The 21,551-nt window shown below is 40.1% G+C and overlaps 1 protein-coding gene across 1 annotated transcript in view; it reads right to left on the reverse strand.

The window, feature by feature from the left end:
* LRP2 (LDL receptor related protein 2) overlaps positions 1-21,551 on the reverse strand; it is a 180,200-nt gene that overhangs the window by 109,773 nt on the left and 48,876 nt on the right. Inside the window, exons 11-23 of the mRNA XM_077829918.1 lie at positions 20,775-20,944; positions 16,799-17,022; positions 15,484-15,690; positions 13,492-13,694; positions 12,453-12,593; positions 11,868-12,071; positions 9,598-9,790; positions 6,318-6,443; positions 5,836-5,966; positions 4,784-4,921; positions 3,577-3,858; positions 2,269-2,508; positions 400-519 (exon numbers count right to left, since the gene is read on the reverse strand). Coding sequence (XP_077686044.1) covers positions 400-519; positions 2,269-2,508; positions 3,577-3,858; positions 4,784-4,921; positions 5,836-5,966; positions 6,318-6,443; positions 9,598-9,790; positions 11,868-12,071; positions 12,453-12,593; positions 13,492-13,694; positions 15,484-15,690; positions 16,799-17,022; positions 20,775-20,944 — 2,379 coding nt within the window. The remainder of the gene's footprint in view (positions 1-399; positions 520-2,268; positions 2,509-3,576; positions 3,859-4,783; positions 4,922-5,835; positions 5,967-6,317; positions 6,444-9,597; positions 9,791-11,867; positions 12,072-12,452; positions 12,594-13,491; positions 13,695-15,483; positions 15,691-16,798; positions 17,023-20,774; positions 20,945-21,551) is intronic.

The following is a 21,551-nucleotide window of genomic DNA, read 5'->3' on the forward strand; positions in this document are numbered from 1 at the left end:
TACAGTATTGCATTAGCTATTACCTTATAAAGGGCTAGATTGTCCCCATCTTGTCTGTAGGTACAAAAGATAGGGAAATGCAAGAAATCCAGGCTTTATTGTAGTCTATTGCTCTCTGGAGCACAGAAATGATAAAGCCTTTGCACCCCCTGTGAAACCAGACTCCCCGCAGGGGCAGAGAGAAAGGAGGTTGCTAGCACTCTGCACCAACTCACCCAGCAATGGACATGCTACTCCTACACACTGGGGAATTTTAGGAGGAATTTTGCCTCTCTGAGCAGCTCCATGCCAAACCCACTAAGAGCCTGTGCTTACATGACATGAGAGAGTCCAAAGAAACCAGCATGTGCAACAAACAAATTCATAAATAACCCTGTTCACGAGGAAAATTATACTTACTGCAATCACGCTCATCTGCTCCATCTACACAATCCTTGTCCCCATCACAAACATAAAATGGGTCAATGCAGCGATGGTCAGGACACTGAAATTGACCAGGTTCACATGTCCCTGTAAAATCTATTAAGAGCAAAATAAAGGTGTTTGCTTTCTCGCCTTTCTACCTTGAACCAGGAAAACGGTCAGAACATGAAGACATCAGAATCAACTCTCTTAGCTATGCATGTTATCTAACAGCTAACAGCAAGATAAATTAAAAACATTCCACCATAGACATTAGTACAAGGTAATGATTTATTTAGATGCAGGTTGGAAGTCATGCAAAATAGGACCATAGAATCATAGAAATGTAGGGCTGGAAGGGACCTCAAAAGGTCATCGAGTCCAGCCCCCCGCACTGAGGCAGGACCAAGTATATCTAGACCACCCCTGACAGGTGTTTGTCTAACCTATTCTTAAAACCTCCAATGAAGGGGATTCACAACCTCCTAAGTAATCTGTTCAGTGCTTAACTACCCTTGAAGTTTTTCCTAATATCTAACCTAAATCTCCCTTGCTGCAGATTAAGATGATTACTTCTTGTCCTACCCTTAGTAGACATGAAGAACAACTGATCTCCATTCTCTTTCTAACCAGGACTCCAACCTGTGAGAAGGAGACTTGCAGAAGGGTGACCAGAGAGCTTACGCTCTTATTTCATTGCAAAAATTCTGTGAGCTATTGCTGGGTGAAAACAGTCACCCTATATCATCTGATGGGGCCTTCCTATCAATAGACTAGTCCAGGGGTGGGCAAACTATGGCCCGGGGGGCCACATCCGGCCCTTCAGACGTTTTAATTCAGCCCTCGAGCTCCTGCCGGGGAGCGGAGTCCGGGGCTTGCCCCGCTCCATGTGTGCCATGGCTCCACACGGCTCCCGGAAGCAGCAGCATGTCCCCTCTCCAACTTCTACGTGTAGGGACAGCCAGGGGACTCCCCACACTGCCCTGGCCCCAACCGCCGCCCCTGCAGCTCCCATTGACCGGCAACCATGGCCAATGGGAGCTGCAGGGGTGGTGCTTGCAGATGGGGCAGTGCGCAGAGCTTCCTGGCCGCGCCTCCACATAGGAGCCGGAGAGGGGACATGCTGCTGCTTCCGGGAGCTGCTTGAGGTAAGTGTCATCCAGAGCCTGCACCCCGACCCCCTCCAGCGCCCCAACACCCTGCCCCAGCCCTGATCCCCCTCCTGTCCTCCGAACCCTGCAGTCCCACCCTCCTGAACCCCAGAGCCCACATCCCCAGCCGGAGCCCTCACTGCCCCCACCCGCACCCCAACCCCCTGACCCAGCCCAGAGCCCCCTCCCGCCCCCTGAACTCCTCATTTCTGGCCCCACCCCAGAGCCTTCACTCCCAGCCAGAGTCCTAACCCCGTCCCGCACTCCAACCCCTAATTTTGTGAGCATTCATGGCCTGCCATACAATTTGCATACCCAGATGTGGCCCTTGGGCCAAAAAGTTTGCCCACTCTGGACTAGTTGATGGCACCACTCCTGTATGTAATGTTTACAACATTGCACCTTAGTTTCTTTGATTTTGTAAACTGCAATGCAATGGGGTTTTGCAGATACCAAAATTCAGGGCAATATAGTTGTCACAATTACATCATTTTTAATAGTGACTGCTTTGTAATTCCATGGGGTCTTAATATTTGAATGTATGTTGACTTTTCCAAGTCTCATAAGATGGAATAGTATTATTCCAAGTTCCATATTGGTTCTTTCTTTCCTTCTGAACATATTTATCCCTCTCATATACACATGTACATATATTTATGTAGTCATATGTAATCTATACACACTGTACTGCAAACCAGATAATTCTGACACTTACTGCAATTTTTTTCATCTGACCCATCACCGCAATCATTATCTGTATCACATAGCCAGATCCTGGGAATACACCTGCTATTGTCACAGGTGAACAAGGTTACAGGACATGAAGTGGGACCCTGAGTAGGACAGTGCTGTTCATCACTGCCATCAAGACAGTCATTATGTTTGTCACAACGCCAGCGACCTGGAATGCACTGTCCATTGCCACAGGTAAAGGCTGATGAAGCACAAGAATTATCTAAACAAGAAACAATATACGAAAACATTTGTACAGCAATAGCTCCAAAACTTGCCTTCCTTGAAAACACATTCAAGGACTGTAAATGTAATTATGCAATTTCTAAAACTTATATCAAAACCATTATTTATGGCAAGAAACCAACAGTAATTTTAAGAAATACATTCTTAGAACAATTTTTTAAATTGTAATTATTAATGGTAAGGTAAAAGTTTTAAAAAATATTTCAAAACAATCAAAAAAAGAAGAAAAGTCACTTGCTCCTTCATTCTCACCAGAATGACATCTTAGTTTTTCTCCTGTAACAGTACAGATCCAGATTCTACCCTCAGTTACATACATGCAACTCCCAGTAAAGTCAATGAGACTCTTGCTTATAAACCACCTTGAAGATGTCAACCACCAAATAAATATGTGGTATTCATCCGGTATCTTGTCTGTATTATATCATCAACAGTAATTCTCCTACTACTCTCAAAGTTTATTTTTGATCAACAAATTTAAACACTTTGCATGTTTGAGCCAATTTACAGCAAAGCCAGGAAATGAACAGTAAAGGCTGAAAGTGCACTCTTAATTCACTTTACTGTGGAATGGGAGAAAAGACATACAGGCAACAGGCCTGGGAGAACTCAGGGAGATAATATAAAAACCTTTCCAAACCTTTACCCAGAACCCAAACCCTGACACAATTTTGTTCAAGCATCCACATGCCTCTGCATTTACTAATTTCATCTGGGAGCAGAAATATCAAAATATCACAAGCAGCTATTCTTGTAGTACCTTGCAGCCTTACTAATCCCTTAAAGTTTACTAATGGAAATCTCCTAGGAAAAGCCACTCTTGTGACACTGCAAGCCCCTTTTTCAGTCAAAAGATGTATTGTCTAAGCTCTAGGGGCCCAATTATATCTCCCGTATTCATGTAACTCCAGTGGGACTAGTCACATGAATTAGGAAGACTTCTAAGATTTGTCCTCAAATAAGCACTAAAAATCAATGCAGACTGAGCCACCAAAACTGTCTGCAGTGCAAGTATCACTAACGGTAAATTACAAGGACTACTTACTTAGTGAGCCACAGTTTTGTTCATCACTGTTATCATGACAATCATCAACACCATCACACTGGTAGTATCTTGGCACACATCTTCCATTGCCACAGGAAAATGAATAGGAACCACACTGCAAAGTGGGTGGCTCATTTGATGGATCTTCAATACATGTCAGCTGATTAGAACCCAGCTTCATACCATATGGACAGCCACAAACTCTCTGAAAACTAGGTACTGGGAAGCAGAAGTGGCTGCAGTCTCCATTGGGATTTGTTCCTCTATTACAATAGTTAGATCCTAAAAAGAAAATGCCTTCAGAGATTAATATATGTTCAATTTGTAATCATCTGGAAACTGTTAAAATACATTGTTTATCATAAAACATAACATAAACTGTGGATTAATGATGTAAAACTAAATGATCTGGGTAAAGTTTTAAAAAAATATTTAGGGCTTAATTCTGCTCCCACACTACTGCAAAGTCAACAGGATTAGAGTGGTGTAAATGAGATCACAAGCATGCCCATAGTACAGTAAGTGTTTAATAACACATTTCTCCTAGTAGGAAACAAATCTAACAACATGCTACTTATTTTAGCCCCAATTCTGGCAAGTGTCTGGAAACAGATACACATGTATGCTGGAAACTGGAACTTCTTCCTGACTAAAGGCAGTGGGATTTCACACAATATTTGTATAGCACCTTGAAAACGAAAAGCTCTACATAAGTGGAAAGGCTCACCGCTAGATTTTGTTGCATTCTTAGTTAAACTAGGTGGGTTTTTCAGTGCCAGCATACTGCATGTAATACTTTATTCAAATAGCCTAATGCACAGACCTTCAGCTAAGTGAAAAGACTAAATTAAAATTTCAATCATGTAAAAAGGTGATAATTTAAAGAATGGTACAGCATGACTTAGAAGATGTTTGGTCCAGTCTTCAAGTTTTTGTCACAGACAAATAGTGCAGCTTAATCAAAATACCCTTTATTTGTGAAAGTGGAAATATTGGGTTGTAATGAATATTAATTTGGCAGAAATATACTGAAATTATAATTTCATCTTTATGAGGTTATTAAACAACTAACAGATACACCCCATGCAAAACCACACCCAGTCACAGAACACTGAACTACATAATCAGTCACAGCCCAAGGGGGTAACCTTTAAAGGTGAGAGGGCAAATCCTTTTACCCTTTTGTGGGTACAACAAGCTAGCTTACCTATCTGAGAATGAGCATCATAAGATTTTACATGCATAATATTACTAATGCCCCTCCTAATAATAGTAATTTCTCCTCCATCTGATTTCCTCACTCGAACTATTCCTCCAAGTCTCCAGTCAGTAAAATATGCATAACCTGCATTGAAAGACAGTTAACACTTAGTAACAGCTATAGTACAACATGATATAAAAGGTCAAACAATGCTGGATAAAACCTCAGTGCTGGTCATGTAAATCTAATGAATTCTCATGCCTAGGTCTTTCAGGAAAAACAAAAAATGGCAGCACGTACAAAATGATTACATAGTGCATTGTGGAAGATATTCCATAAACTGATTTGCCACTAAATCTGTAGAAATACCTGCTCCAAAAACCAGATCCAACCTGCCCACCCAGACTTTGTCCAAGCTCAAATTCAGATCTGATTCTGTATCAGAATGTAATGACTTTGTCCCATCTCAACTTCTAATACAACATTAAAAACTGTTTGCCAATAAACTTTTCCAGCATCTGAAGATATTTTGCAAAATAACTTTTAATATAATGTCACAAAGAGAGGGCAGGTTCTGATACTCTTACTAACATCATGTGAGCCATTCTAGATAAATATCAGGACATACCCTATATGCAACTGAGTCGATCCTGCAAGTACAGAGCACCTCTTGGGAGGTCAGTGGTGGCTGAAGGTACACAGAACCTCTCAGGGACTATGATTTAGTGTCTAGTGATTACACAATCACACCCTTTTAGAAGCTGCAGATAGTAGTGTAACGTACCCAAGATATTACACTGAAAAGGTTAACTTAGTTACAAGAACAATCATTTAAGTTCTCAAATGATTTCAGTACAAATGTGTGAAAAGCAGCCTTCAAAAGTAAGCAAGCAGCACTGAGTATATTTTATTACAGAAACTTTCAAAACTGTGTTCTTGTAGAAAACCTGCATCGCAAAAGATTGCATAAAACTTCATCGTGTACAGTCTCAGCTCATTTCATGGTAAACTGTTATGGATTGTAATAGACAGCTAATATTTTTCAATGCCAGACTCACCTCCAAAGATAGTCAGGCCAAATGGATGAGACATCTGATTAATGCGTTCAAGAGTCCTTCTGTCTAACCCATCAAAGGTACTGTGCTCAATTTTATCAAAAAAGGCATCCACCCAATACAGCCTTAAAGCACTAAAAACAATAAAAAGGTTTCATCTCAAAGAATTACGTTTTTACAAACAAAAATAAGTTTCTCAGTAAGTGAACAGTCCTAGACTAGATTTTTCATGAAGTTATTTCAGAATTTTTTTTCTGAGAAAATCTCAAATTTCATGTTTTGACATTTTGAAAAAATACAGCTCCCAGAGAAAATAAAAGCACTGCAACATGCAGTATGAAATATAGTGTTCCATACTTTTGCTTCTTGTAAACAATAAAAGATAGTTGCAAAGGTGTCTTTTACAATGCCCCCTAACTGTTTAAAGAAAGAAACACATATTTGCTCAAAAGGCCTCCGTGGCTTCTCATTGGTCTTTTTCTTACCCCCAGTCAATAGCTAGGCCATTGGGCCAGCCAAGTGTTGTGTTCACAATTGGCAAGGCATGGGATCCATCACACCAGGCTCTCATGATTTTAGCAGGGCGGAACCAATCTGTCCAGAATATATAGCTGGGGAAAAAAAGAAAATGCCTGGGAAATATTCATAACCATGAAGAAACAGCTGGTTTTGTCCACTGGAAATAGTTTGGTTAACCCAACAAACGCACAATTCAAAAAACCATGCACGCTCTTTTTTGTGTCACACCATTGTAATCATTTTAAAAAATCAGATTTTCTCTTGGTTGGAAGAAATGGCTCCATCCAGCAGCAATATATTTCATAATACTCATCCAGGTATTCTGCTAAAACTAAGCGGGGAAAAGGACCCAGATTCACTAAAACTACGCAGGAGAAAGGACCCAGATTCATTACATCTGACCCAGGGAGGTGTAAATTGCATATCCCAGAGCCAGCAGAGTCCCTTACATATCCTGAGAGAGGGGAGGAGGTATTTGCACTGCTCTGAACAGTTTCCACGGCCCTTCCTCTTTCCACAGTTTGATACACATGAATACACTCGAAACTAGAGATGGTAGATGCAAGCTCATGAGGAGCCAAGGCAATCTTGATGCAGTTAGGCTGCATTATAGCACATGTGAACAGAGCACTAATGGACACTGAAACCAGGCTATGCACAAGGAGAGAGAAACCGCTGTTATCATTTGGGGAACCAAATGCTTCTACTTATATTTTTATGGTAACAGGGGGAACCAAATGCTTCCACTTATATTTTTATGGTAACAGATCAGTGACTACAGCACTGGGAAACAATATTTTACAAAACAAATTTAGAGTACCAACATGAACTGGGAGGTGCAGAATAAGATTCCATGCATATGACTTAAAGGTGAGACATCAAATCAAGATGACTACATGTCATAATAAAACAGATGAGAGCAAGAGCTCTGAAGCACACGTTGCTGATTCATTTATTATATTGTCATATATTCACATCACTCCTAAATCTCCATCCCTTGATGAAGTAAAAAGGTACTCCAAAATATGACTTCTTGCAGAAGATAAGCGACTCAATTCAAAATGGTGGACGGTAGACAATGAAAGCTGAGTTCGAACACCACAACAGACTTTATATATATTTGCACAGATAACTTACTAATTGATTGTGTTGGCAGGTAACAAGCCTCTCTTAAAAGTGGCTAATTTGGTGATTCCCAAAATCATTACAAAACAAGTGGTGGAGCTCGAACAATAAGGAACCAATGAATCATAAATACAAAAAACATGTTGCAGAGAAAAGGCATATTTCAACAGAAAGCAGAATTAGGGCAAAAGTCACAAGTAAAAGATCATGCAGATCAACCTCATAAAGCAATAGAGCACCTAGAGCAGAAAGAGAGATGTTAGTTAGACAGCAGAAAGAGGAAAGTTGTTCAGTCCACTCAGTGCCAACACAGTACAAACAACAGGAGTCAATGGTTGCAGCAGAAACTGGAGTCTGTAAGATCACAAGGAACTCCTCTCATCTTAAAATAATTATGAAGGACCAACTGGCTGTGCTGAAGAAGATGAAGAGGAGATGAAGGTTATGACAACACTTGAGTAAGATAATACAGAACAGCAGGAGAAAGGAAGGAACCAGGAGAGAGAGAGTTACTAAACCAAAAAGAAAAGGAGCACTTGTGGCACCTTAGAGACTAACCAATTTATTTGAGCATGAGCTTTCGTGAGCTACAGCTCACTTCATCGGACAAAGTGAGCTGTAGCTCACGAAAGCTCATGCTCAAATAAATTGGTTAGTCTCTAAGGTGCCACAAGTACTCCTTTTCTTTTTGCGAATACAGACTCACACGGCTGTCACTCTTAAACCAAAAAGACAATCTATAAAGAGAAAGAGGCATCCTCCTAAATACTTTAAAAAGAGAGTGTGTTGAGTAAGGTTTATAAATCTTGGAAACTACCCTAACAAATGCAGAGTATTTCTTTAGATGGGGAGGAGTGCAGTGTTCTGCAATGCTAAATGTTTAATGAGCAAAAAGCAAGCACAGCAAGTGACCTCCAGGTGCCAGATTTAATAGGTTAATGAATACAATATGCTGGGTAAGAGCAGCAGCTTCAAGGATCTGTGTAGTTACTGGTCTTCAATAGTACATATATCACCTCCTTGGTCCAACCCTATACAGTTAGTGGCACTAGAAGCAAAATATCTATTTTATGCCCAGTACCCTCTACTTTTCAGATGTTTTTTTCCTTTAGGCATGAGGTAGCCACATCTTTGTCAAGATTTTAATGTATAGTGCGATTTAATTCAAAAAGAAAAATCAAACCAAAAGATGACAAATTCCTTTCTTAATATTTACAGGGTAGGCATTAATATGTGCACAGTTTTGTCCTGACCTTTCAACGCACCTACAGGCATAGAGCTGAGCTTAGCTGCTTAACACAACTCTACCAGTGAATAAAGCTTCACATTCCAAGGGTTAGAGATTAAGAATGTTCCTTATCAGCTCATCACTACACTTTTAGGATAACTCAGCCCCCAAGGGGAATGGGTTATTAAAAATGAAGATGCAATTAAGAAAAATATGCAAAGAATCATTAAGATATTCTATAACAGGGATAGGAACCTAAAGTATGCAGTGAAAGTGACACTTTAGCATAGCTGCAGTTGCATGGAGAGTTGCAATTAAGGTTAGGCATTTCCATCAAAAGAAACACAGCCTCTTCTTTTCATTGTATTACACAAAGCAGAATCTTATTGCTTAGAGTGTATGTCAAAGACAAACAGCAGCATCTTACAAGTTTCAAACATAATTATTCAAATACAGAAAATGAAAGTCATAAAAGGATCCAAATTATACTTCTCAGAACTATCCTGTGTTAAAATAATACATATATAACTTTATCTCTAGACTGTGGAGGTGGAGAGCAATTTTCTAATCCAAATGATACAAAACTAACAAGCTTCTCTTGGCTTTATATCAATAGACAAAAGCAAAAGAAAAAAATCTGTGCCTTTAAAGATAAATTTTGTTGAATATTCCTTTCATGCTCAATATGTATGATCTTGTACTTTGCTTGGGGTGCTGTAATCTGGGCCAGGATAAGAAAAATGCAGAAGGAAGCTGGAGAGAGAGAGATAATATTTTGGAAAGGAGCTGAAGTCCAAAAACAGAAATTCTGAAAGATAAATTTAACCTGTGCTGGTGCTGCTAAAACATACAATTGTTTGCAGCTTTTAAAGTAAAAACGAAATCAGACTTACCCAATAACAGGATGAACCACTATTGATCGAGGGTTATTTAAATTCTGGACAATGGTTCGTCTAGATTTATCAGTCAACCTCATAACACTAATGCTCCTATATCGAGGATCTGTCCAGTACAGGTTCTTTGAGATCCAATCAAAGGCCAAATCTTCAATGCCTTCCACCCTATTGGCTGTCAGAATTTCTCTGCCTAGAATTTGCAATATATACAGTATAAACTCAGTCCTTTGGATGTGGATAAAATCACAGGAAAGCACAATTTTGTTCACAGAACAGAGTGCTTTTGGATCATTTTAATTATCTATGAGTAACCGAGCAATGATATAGCAGGCTGGATTGCACCCCTTGTGCCAGAGAGGGTTTGCTGCACTCAGGGGGATTCACCCTAGAAAAGGGAAAATTAAGGTTTGGCCAGAAAAGGGCAGCTATAATTTGCAAACAGGGTTTCACAGGAGTCCTACAAAGGGAGGTCATTAAGGGACGCACTGAATCAGCACATCCTTTAGGCACCCTGGCCATGCTTCCTCCCTCCCCCCAGCCAGAGCTACCCACTGTTTGAACAGCGCTGGCCAACTTCAGGCTCCCTGATGGAGCTGGGTGGTGAGCACTCTGGGGATTTTTCACCAGTTTAATCCAGGAGTGAATCAAGTCCAGTAAGGCCAAGTTCTCCCCTCTCATATGTGCATGCAGCCCTTGCTGAAGTCAATGGGAGGTGTGCATGTGTATGGAAGGCCAGAAACTGGTCCTTAATCTGTACCTTAGTCAGGAACACTCCTAACAATACCACAAATATGATTCTTATTAATCATCACACAACTAGTGTGGTCTCTTGCTATATTGCACTGTCTCAAACAATCAGGCCAGAGTCTTCACTTATCTCATGGAAGGAGATAAAAACAAGAAACACCTAATTTTCACCATTTAAAGACATAGCAGAATTGATGAATTGGCACTAGTTGAGAGAGTAGGAGGAGGGGGCACAAATATTTCAATCCTAAGTGAACACAGCAGGAATAATTCTTAGTGACAAAGTTGCCAAGTTTGCTAAAGACCAGCAGAAGTGTCAGTTTATGGATAACACAATCACATTAAGATTATTATTGTTCAATATTTGCATTTCAATTTCGCTTCTAGGGCTCCCAGTCAGGGACTGAGGCACCATTATGCTAGCCAGCATATACACCTATAATGGAAAGAAATGAGGATAAAACAGAATCCAACAATGACTTGAGTGGAAGTTTTCCCTGAGTGAGGACTGCAGTAGTGTGCCCCTAAACAGGGAAAAATAACACAAAATGCAAACGTCAGTCCTTGCAGATCCTTTAAAGGAATTGGAAGGATCCCTACTGCCTTCTTATCTTTTCGAATGTTTTCAGAGTGGTATTTACAGTAGCCCCATAAAAGATTAGTATAAATATTTGTGATTGTACTTTCGCAGCCTGAAACTGGGATTGATATTCATCTGTATTTCTCTAGGATACTCCTTTCTGTGGTTTTGATATTTTACCATCATTGTTTCAATTAGCTGGCATTTTCTAAAAATGCAAGATTATTTACATATCTTACTATATCTTACCAGAATCACTGTACCCTCTGCCTTGGTAAAAGACAGTGCAAACCCTACTTGAGGGCCTCCAGCGGTATAATATCCTTCCAGAGCTGGGTTGCAGTGGTACATGCTAATCACAACATCCTGTGCAAACAACAGTGGCCTGCAGAGAACGAGCAGAGTCCTAACATAGAGGGTTGGGTTTGGCTATGGATAGGGTGAACAGATGTCCCGTTTTTATAGGGACAGTCCCGTTTTTTGGGACTTTTTCTTATATAGGTGCCTTTACCCCCACCTCCTGTCCCGTTTTTTCACAGTTGCTATCTGATCACCCTAGGTATGGAGGACTGGAGATGACACCTGTGTAATTTAAAGCTGCCCTTTCCTACAGGAAAAGAAGCAATGGAGAGGTCACCTGCATATGGCCAGTGGTGAATCCAGCTTGGATACACAGCAGGCAGCAATGGTACAAAGACGTACCATTTACAGCAGCAGGGCACATGTAGACTACTGTTTTTTGCTATTGCAAAACATCAGTTTTGCGTGGCCTGCATACCCACCACAGTTTGGGTGTACAAAGAATGTAAGACTGGGGCTTGAGTACATTTGCAAAATGGCTAAAATTTGCAGGAAGTTACAAAATTTCCTGCCAAGGCAAATATCCAGCTTTTTCATATGAAGACACATAGAGAAACCAAACCAACAGTTTGCATCTCACCTGACCCATCCGTTTTTTGTTTATAAATTATATCTCTAGTTGTATCTGAAAAAAAAATGGTGTCTTCCTGGGCACAGAAGTCAATTCCAACAAAGTATGAAGGGCTCCCAGTCACTGGGATAATCACATCTTCCTGGGTGGACAGATTGAATGGGATCCCACGCACTGCCAGCTGTGATGAAAAGAGCAAAAACTGTTGCACAGCTATAAAAGAAAAGAACATGTATAGATTTTAGTGACTTAAAGGGCTTCCTCAGGCTCAGATGATTCAAAATTAATTAAATGTAAGGTAAGGAACTTTTTAGTTTTATTTTGCAATGTTTGTTTCGACAATAAAATTTAAACACATAACACAGAGGGATTGGTGAAAAACGAGAGAGATCGGTAGAAGATGAGAGAGAAGAAGAGAATGAGAAAAAATTAGAGTTTCAAGAAGAGGGAAAAGGAAAGAGCAGAAATGGAATTTAAGCAAATAGAGGCTGAAAAAGGAAAATGGAAGAAAGAAGAAAAATGGAATCTCTGAAAGAACATACGGTGATGTGGCAGGGTATTCCACTTGCAACAGCCACTAATACATTTTCTTACCAATGCAATGTCGCCCATCCACGTGTAGATCAAAGCCCAGGGTGCATTTGCAGCGGTAGCCCAGCCCATCGTTATCTGTTTTGTGACTGAGAACACAGATTTGTTCGCAACCCCCTTTATTACTTCCACAAGGATTTCTTACTGGAAAATAATATGGATGGGATTAAATCTTCATGCTATAAATTTTCCATACATCATCAATTTTTATATTTTCAGACATTTTTTCAGTATTTATGGCAAATCATTTGGAGGTATATTAACTAATGAGGGCAAAACTCCCATAGGAAAATATGATATGGAGGGCCCTGTAAGATGCTGAGTCATTCCCAGGAGGCCCCGATCATCAATTATTGCTAAAGTTAACTGGCACTCAGTTTGCTCAGCACCTCTCAAAAGGTATTCAGCACATTGCAGTTTGGGGGCCATAGCTTTTAAGATAAACTCTTTGGTCTATAAGTTTCTGTATTCTGGCTATGGCTACACTAGAGAGCTTGCAGCAGCACAGCTACACCACTGTAAGCCCTCTCGTGTAGCCACTCTAAGCTGATGGAAGAGAGCTCTCATATCAACTTAATTAATCCACCCCCAACCAGAGCACAGAAGCTCTGATGTCAACACAGCCTGGTCCACACTGGCGCTTAGATCAGTGTAACTTACGTCACTTGGGATGGCTTATTCACACCCTTGAGCGACATAACTTACGCCTATGTAAGTGGTAGTGTAGCTATAGCCCTACACTCAGTACATAGTTATGTCTAACGTACAATATTTACTTGTCACTGAGGGCCTGATCCAACCGCCATTAAAGTCAATGGATATATACGTCCACTTACTTTAATGGCAGCTGGATCAAGCCATAAAAGTGAAAATTGCTCATAAACACAAGTTTGTTTCTTCCAAATATCAATACATTACTCAGACGTTGCTTTTAAATTTTGTATAATCAGCTTCTTTGCAACTAATATAACTGTCTAGTGTTGCTTTTAGCAACTCTAGAGAGGACAATCCCAACACTTCTCTTGACAATCAGTTGGCTTACCATATGGCTGCCTGAGAGCATGGTAAACTGTCACTCCATATGGCCTCAGTGAAGACTGGTAGAGAACTTGAGGGTTAGAGTCTGCAAACTTATTAGCCTTCATCACTGCCATCCTTGTCCAATCAGTAAAATAAACATTATGTTCAAAAAGGCTTATTCCATAAGGATGAGGAACCACTGACCCTCCATGAGCTATTGTTCTCCTGTTACAAAAACATTTTTAAGGTTACATGTAGAATAATGTCAAAAAGATAATTTCACTTCCTTTTGATCAAAAACAACAAAAAATAGAACTTTACTAAATCATGATAAACTTTACTAAATCATTAGCTTCTGCTTTTATATACAAATAAGCTGCCAATACGTAGATGGGAAAGACCAAGAGTGGTCTAAGAAGTGAAGCTGATACGATATATGCAGAGTAATGTCTCAGAGGAAATGCAGGGTAGGCAAAGAGTGAATAATGCAGAAAGCAACTCAAAATTACTAAGGGGATGAGAGAAGCAGAAAGTGGCCAGTCTCCACAGACAGGAGATCAGACAAGCATGGGACAGGAGACAGAAGAGGCCTGGGATGGTGAAAAGATAAAATGCCAGGACATACTGGAGAAAAGAACAAGTCAAGAGGAAAATTTGGAGAAGGCTACAGAAGGCCAAATCAGAGAGGCCTGCACTAGTTAAATGTGGACACATGAAAAGACATCATAAAATACGGTTTTCACACAAACGCTGCAATAATGTATGCTAGATCAATTATAGGGATAATGCAAAGTGTTTACTTCTCTAAACAACACTTTACTATTAAATATATTAACATGAACTTGGATTTATGACTGACGGTTCTTTTCCTTTATGTAGGTCAAATTCAATTCCTCCAGAGGTCTCCAGTTGTGAGGAGACGTGTGCTGTGGTTTTCTGGTGTGTTACTCAGGTGGACATTAAACTCTATTTTAAGAGCACTTTCAAAATATACCATTGACTCACTTCAAAAATGCATTATTTGTACATTAATGTAAGATACTCAATGTTGCAATAAGTGATAAGTTTTTATCTTAGAAAAATAGAGATTGTTCTAACCACTTGCATTCCTGCCTTACTAAACCATGAAAATGGCCTTGAAAAGTGCAGATATAAGGAGAAAAACAAAGATACCAGCATTGCTTTTACATGAAGAAACGCTCTCTTGCAAATGAAGCAATCAACTGAGTAATAAAATTGTTGACTTGACAGACAATTGTTTTCTTGGACAAGATGTTGAAGGGAACTAGAAAGGGAACAATTTTTGTCTCATGTCTGAGAAACACAGAGGCCATTATTAGCAATGTAGAGGTGAGGGAGCTTCTAAATAATAAATAGTAGACAATAAATTCAGTGGTCACCATTAAAAGTCAACAATTACTTCCGTGGTAGCTGAGATACTGTGGTTACTCCCTATTTTTATATCAGGAGTGACTGCAATGTCTCAGACATCACTGTGTGTGGTAAATGGTGGTAAATGATGGCTTTTTAATAGCTGTTACTGTAGATTTGTGATTAGGTTTGAAGTGCAATCAAAAAGAGAAGAAATCAGAACATTTTATTTCCATTGTGGTGTGTGGGGTTTAGGAAGCTCAAATTTAAAATGAATGTAACAAACTAGCACAAGGAAAAGACCTAGAAAGAAAATGTAAAAAGTGTTCAAAGAAATAAAAATGCATGCCATCAAAAGACATGTATCATGGGAGTGGGCAATACAAAACAATGTGAATGAAGAAGGAAGTGCAAAAATATAATCAAGGGGAAAATAGGACATAGGCATAAAACATGAGGTACAGTGGAGGAATTTAACATTTTCCAACCGTCAGAGTGACACTTCTCATAAATTAAGGTGTCCTATATCACATTCAAGTTATGTTATAGTTTAGATGTTGGGAATCTCATTTGGTTAGACAGATCTTGAACCAGACATAGTGCAACTGGCCTGTAAAATATAAGAAACAAAATTCTCTTCTACCTTTGAAGCCCATCATAAGTTACAGTCTCAATGTAATCAAAGCGGCTGTCCACCCAGTAAAGTCTCTTTGATACAATATCCAGAGTTATTCCAGCAGGCCAACCTAATTTTGTTTTTATCAAATCTTGTCGGTTTGTGCCATCCATGAAGGCCCTTTCCACTTTAGGATCTCCAGAAAGATTATCCCAGTCTGAGAAAAATAAATAACTATAAAAGAAAAAAAAATTAAGGTCCCACATTTCCTTGAGATTTTATATAAAAGCTACATTTTATGTGGAATTTTCAAATTGTTTCATCATTTAAAACAGCACATTTTTAGAGTTGGAGCTATAGTATCAATTGGTGCACAATGGAAATATGCCAGTTGACACCAATTGAGGATCTGGCCTACAGTTTTCTCTACAGATGGAGTTCAAAAAGACTGTGATTTCACCCAGAGGTTTATGGAACTTCTAATGTGCACAGCAATAGACAGAGGAACCAAACAGACCACCAGGAAAAAGCCAGGATCAACCACGCGGGCAGTTCATCATTATAAAGGGCATGAAACTCAACTTTCTGTCCCAGAGGAAGATCATTTTTTTTCATGCCTCTAACGTACTGCTGAAGTATATGGGGCAGGGACAAACACAAGCGTTACAGGGTTCACCCACTACTGCATCCCAAACAGCAAGAAGCTAGCAGCCACAACAAAACCTTTACGGAAAAATTCTACCCCCGGGATGCACATCACAATTCTCATTGGTTTCAATGGCAGCTGCACGTGCACACTGAAGGCCAAAATCTTGTCATAATACTCAGGCTCCAAACAATGAGAGTAAAAGCATTTCATAGTGCTGCCGTAACAGACAGTTCTATAGCATGGTATATAGCTAGGGTCTTAGTCCATATCTGTAGTATATAGGTAATATTATTTATCAATTATAATTATATAGTCTTCCTCACAAATAACGTGACACTGTACAATACATCATGTACAGAAATACGTTCACCCACAATGAAATGCAGACACTTCTGAGGGGCAAATGTATGAGCCATACTACAAAGGGATGTGAAAGGGAGAGGGTTAAGTAACTTTTCAAACCAAGCATGATGTTTAAACTGGAATTTAGTTGTGGTGCTGGGTTTAATACCTGGGTTTAATAATAACTCTTGTGAAACGAGAGATCAGCCAGTAGAACACAGATTGTCAAGAACTCCCTTTTATGTTTTATTTCAAAAGACAATTATTGACTATTTCTTAGTTACTGTTCCTTTATATACGAATACAGGGATTTTAACCATCTTTTCTCATTACCTCACCTGTATCACTTACCCAACAGTTGGGTCGAGTGCTATTCCTCTAGGATTTCCCAGATTTTCAGCAATAAGAGTTACACGGTTAGTTCCATCCAAGTTTACCATATCTATTCTGTTCACACTGGTCTCAATTACATACAGTTTATTGTTAATCCAGTCGACTGCGAGATTTTCAGGTGTGTCAAGTGAAACATTTAAAACTTCATGGATACCAGAACCATCAATACCAACAGAAAACACCTGAAAATAAAATACATATTATTAACCTAAACTATTAACTACCATGACATTCCATTAGTCATCTTAATTACTCACACAGTAGTTGTCATGCCTGAGGTAATCACATGGCCCTATAGATATGGGGCCAAATTCTGCCTGTGGTTACCCATGTAAACCCTTTAAAGCTGCTCTCTAGGCTTTTGCAAAAAGAAATAAGGAGGATCTTTGTGAAATTTAGGATCCAAATGCAGAACCAGAGAGTTTGCTCCATGTGTCATTCCTGCAGACTGGACAAGTTACCGGACTGAAAATGACTTCTACCACAGTAAAAATGGCAAAAGTCCTGGAGTGGCTTTTCTGGACCCCAGCAAAAGCATGAGTTTTCAACAGCTTAACCAAGGGTGAGTCTTTTAGCAAAGCTCTAACCTTGGTTAAGTAAACAAACAGGAGAAGGATCTCTTATTGCACCAACCAAGCAAGCAGGGGGAGCTGCAGGGAAGCCTTGCTCGCTGAAGTGAAGAAGAGGACTGAAAGCTCTCCTGCTTTAGCAGAGGGGGAGCTGCATTCCCTTTGCTGCCCCTTACTGTAGCCCCTGGCTCTTAAGAGTATAAGGCTCAAGGAGACATACCATTTTAATTTATGTGAGCTGACAGCTACAGTCCGATGAAGCAAACGAGTGATTCTTTTAGTCTTTTTGCTACGATAAAGATTCATACCAAAAAAAGTGTTTTTCTGGGGCGGGGGGCCTACATTAAACCAATGTTACGATGCACCACAAATTAATACAATCCAGAAAGCTTTGAACTAAAAAGATTACAATTTTAACTCCACGCTGTTGGGTCCACAAATTGTTGAACATATGAACTGTTTAAGCACCTACTCCATTGTTCTAAACCCAGTGATGGAGGATCTTGAGGATTTTAGGCCAAATGCAAATTAGATGAGATGAAGAATGTCGTAGGTGCATAACTCATAATGTTCTTGATTAGTTTGTACCTTAGCTTAATTGTTAACAGAGTGTTTAATAGTATTTGTTTTTCTAACATTTATGTAATTTCTGTTATAATAAATATTTATTACAATGCATTTCACATGTAAGAGAATGCCTTATGTATTGTTGTTGTTACTCCTAGAAGTTGCAAACAGGATTGGAGCTCTATTGTGTTATGTGTTACACAAACATAGATAAATAGACAGTCTCTGCCACAAAAAGCTTTTGATGGAAATGTCCATTCACTGAAGTGTTGGTACCTTTTACAGTAAAAGGTAAAACAACAGTATAATTGCAGGCAAAAACATTTTACAGGTAAAACTCTGGCCTCAACCTTAAACTATGCTGCTGCATCTGTCTTAAGCATAATAAATGGAAATATTCTGTGGGGAAAATGCAAGAATTCTGCTAAGCTAACAACGATGGGGCAAATTCTGCCCTTTCTCCGTGGCCAGGCAGGGCCCTTGACGGTGTGACTCTGCTGTGGAAGGCCTGGCAAATTTAGACATGTAGTAAACACCAGCACAGTGACAGTCACCTTGCTCTGTGCAAACCCTCTACACCGGGGTCGGCAACCTTTCAGAAGCGGTGTGCCAAGTCTTCATTTATTCACTCTAATTTAAGATTTCACATGCCAGTAATACATATTAACGTTTTTAGAAGGTCTCGCTCTATAAGTCTATATTATATAACTAAACTATTGCTGTATGTAAAGTAAACAAGGTTTTTAAAATGTTTAAGAAGCTTCATTTAAAATTAAATTAAAATGCAGATCTTATCAGTTTAGTGCAGTGGTTTTTAAACTGGGGTGCACACATGCCCTGGGGGTACGAGATGCCCTTTCTGGGGGTGCGAGACATGCGAGATTTTTTTAGAAGGTAAATCATCGAAAACACAAATTAAGCACAGGCACATAAGTACAACTACTTTGTTTCATCAAACCTATGTATTTATTAACATTATACATTTTTTAATGATTACTGTAATATACCAAGTTTTTAAGTTTCTAAGTTTTCAAGTTTTTAAGCTAAGTGTAGTGTTATTTTTGATAAGGGGTGCGAGAACATATTTTGAGAACTCCAGACCATCAGTGGGCTGAGCGGGACTGGGTGGAGTGTATTACATTGCTCCGCATAGGAATGTGCTACTTCTGGTGTACTAATTACGGCTGCCACTCCTGGTGCTCTGAGCAGCATGGTAAGAGGATGGGGAAGAGGGGTGGTTGGATAGGCGTGGGAGTCCCGGGGGGCCTGTCAGGGGTCGGGGGTGTGGATAGGGATCGGGGCAGTCAGGGGACAGGGAGGCTTGGATGGTGGGCTGGGGTCTGGGGGGAAGGACGGTCAGGAGACAAGGAGCAGGGGGTGTTGGATGGATCAGAGGTTAATGAGGAGGGCAGTCAGGGGCAGGAAGTGGGAGGGGGCGGATAGGGGGCAGGCTGTTTGGGGAGGCACAGCCGTCCCTACACGGGTGTAGTTGTATTAAAGTAGGAATGTGCTACTTATGGTGTACTACTTATGGCTGCCAGTCCTGGTGCTCTGCAAGGAGCACATTCCTACAGGGAGAAAAAGTTAATACACTACAGCATTGGGCAGAACCCCAGACCAGCGGTGGGCTGAGCGGCTGAACCCCTCCGCCACTCTGGGGTTCCGTCCGCTAGCTCCTGCCAGCCGGGGTCCCAGCCGCCGGCCCCGCTCAGCCTGCTGCCGGCCTGGGGTTCCGTTCACCCAGGCCAGAAGCGGGCTGAGCGGGGCCGGCGGACAGGACCCCGGCTGGCAGCAGCGTGCCAGTAAAAATCGGCTCACGTGCCGCCTTTGGCACACGTGCCGCAGGTTGTCAACCCCTGCTCTACACATAAGGGTCAGCAGGGAGTGGGTCATAGGTGAACCCGGAAGATCTTATTCCCCATCTAGCAAGGGCAATAAGTAAGTGTCCTATAAAAATTTTTATTATTGAAATTAGGCTCTTTTTTGGTAGTCTAGAGTTTAGAGAAATGGGATGTGTAGGTAACATGACATGTAACATTAGTGACACGGTTCTATACTCAGAAATATACAGATTCTTCCAGACACAGAGTTATCAGCTTATTTCCAGTGTTGGTTTACTTGCCCTACAAAGTTCTTATAAAAGTTTTGGATTTATGCAACTGAACTGCAACTTTTATTCTTTTCAGCGAGGTTGGGGAAGGAGAAAAGAGACAATGGGAGAAATATGAGCCTACCTCCTTTGACATGTACCCCAAACTGACTTCTGAAAATTACTGTTTTACTCTGATTTAAACTGAACATATTTCCTCTTTTAAAAAAAAAAGTAGTGTAACAAAATATTGGCTCATTACACAAAATATTGTCAATATTTGTTACCCAAAGCTCAATTACAATCCCATTTGGAGTATATGGGAGAAATCTGATTTTTATCATCTTGGAAAGCACAGCAGTTTTACATTTTAAATGATCAGGTTTCAAAAAATTACTAAGAAAAATTTGTCCAGTTTTGAAAGAATGTCTACTATTTCTCTTAATTAGGCTTCTGGACTCCATTTCTAATAAAATTAAAAGTTGCTCAAGATAGCACCAAATAATAGCATGCTTTGTTTAATATATCAGATGTAACAGTATAGCTTGGAAAATGTGGTGATTAATGTAAAACTTCTCAAGGGCCTTTTTTGTTAGAAAACAAAGATACTGCCTGCATCAGCTCACAAAAATGAAACACTATCAACACATTCTGCTCCTGGGTCTTTTTGCTTCCAAAAAATCATATTTTTCTTGAAATTTCTACCTACCTTATCTTGCACTGTGTCTGTCCAAAAGATTCTACGTAGGAAAAAATGAAAGTCCACTCCGACCGCAATGCCACGATTCTGGGATTGCACCAAAGTACGAAAACTCCTTCCATGGATATCTCCAATCAGCAAATCACGACCATTGGAGAAAATAATTGATGCAACACCAGCTGAAAGTGTTATTTTGCAAACAGGCATTAATGCATTTGCAAACTACAAATAGAATACACAGGTATAAACTGACACTTATCAATATTGAGTGTATACCTGTCTGCTGGTGGGTGCAAATATGATCTTGTTTTTGTAGACTGCACACATTGCATCCACCTTTGCAAATCTGGCCCTTTAAGCACTGCGTGGCAACCTGGTCTACAGCCTGTTTTGGAGGAGGCAACTAAGGAATGTGCAGTAAAAACACTTCTGTGTGAAAATGTTACCAAACCTGTGTATATCCACATCCTGAAGAAGGTTCTCTCTCTCTCTCTCCCTCTCTCTCTTGCCACCCTCCACCTTCTCTCAAAAGACCTTTTTCCCACGAGAGATGGATATTCTTTGAGTTTGCCATGCAGCCTATCTTCTGTGAATTTTTATTTATTGCCATTTCCAATATGTATTCTTCATTCTCACATCCCATTAGAGCATTTCATAGCAGCAGAGACTCTCCAATAAGAAGGCTTTGAAAGTTTGCCTTGAAAATATATATCCATGGAGACGGCTAGTGGATCTATTTCAGTGGATGATATTTAAGACCCAAATCCTGCTCACTTCACTCAGACA

This window comes from Eretmochelys imbricata, chromosome 11 (assembly GCF_965152235.1).
Source record: "Eretmochelys imbricata isolate rEreImb1 chromosome 11, rEreImb1.hap1, whole genome shotgun sequence".
NCBI lineage: Eukaryota > Metazoa > Chordata > Testudines > Cheloniidae > Eretmochelys > Eretmochelys imbricata.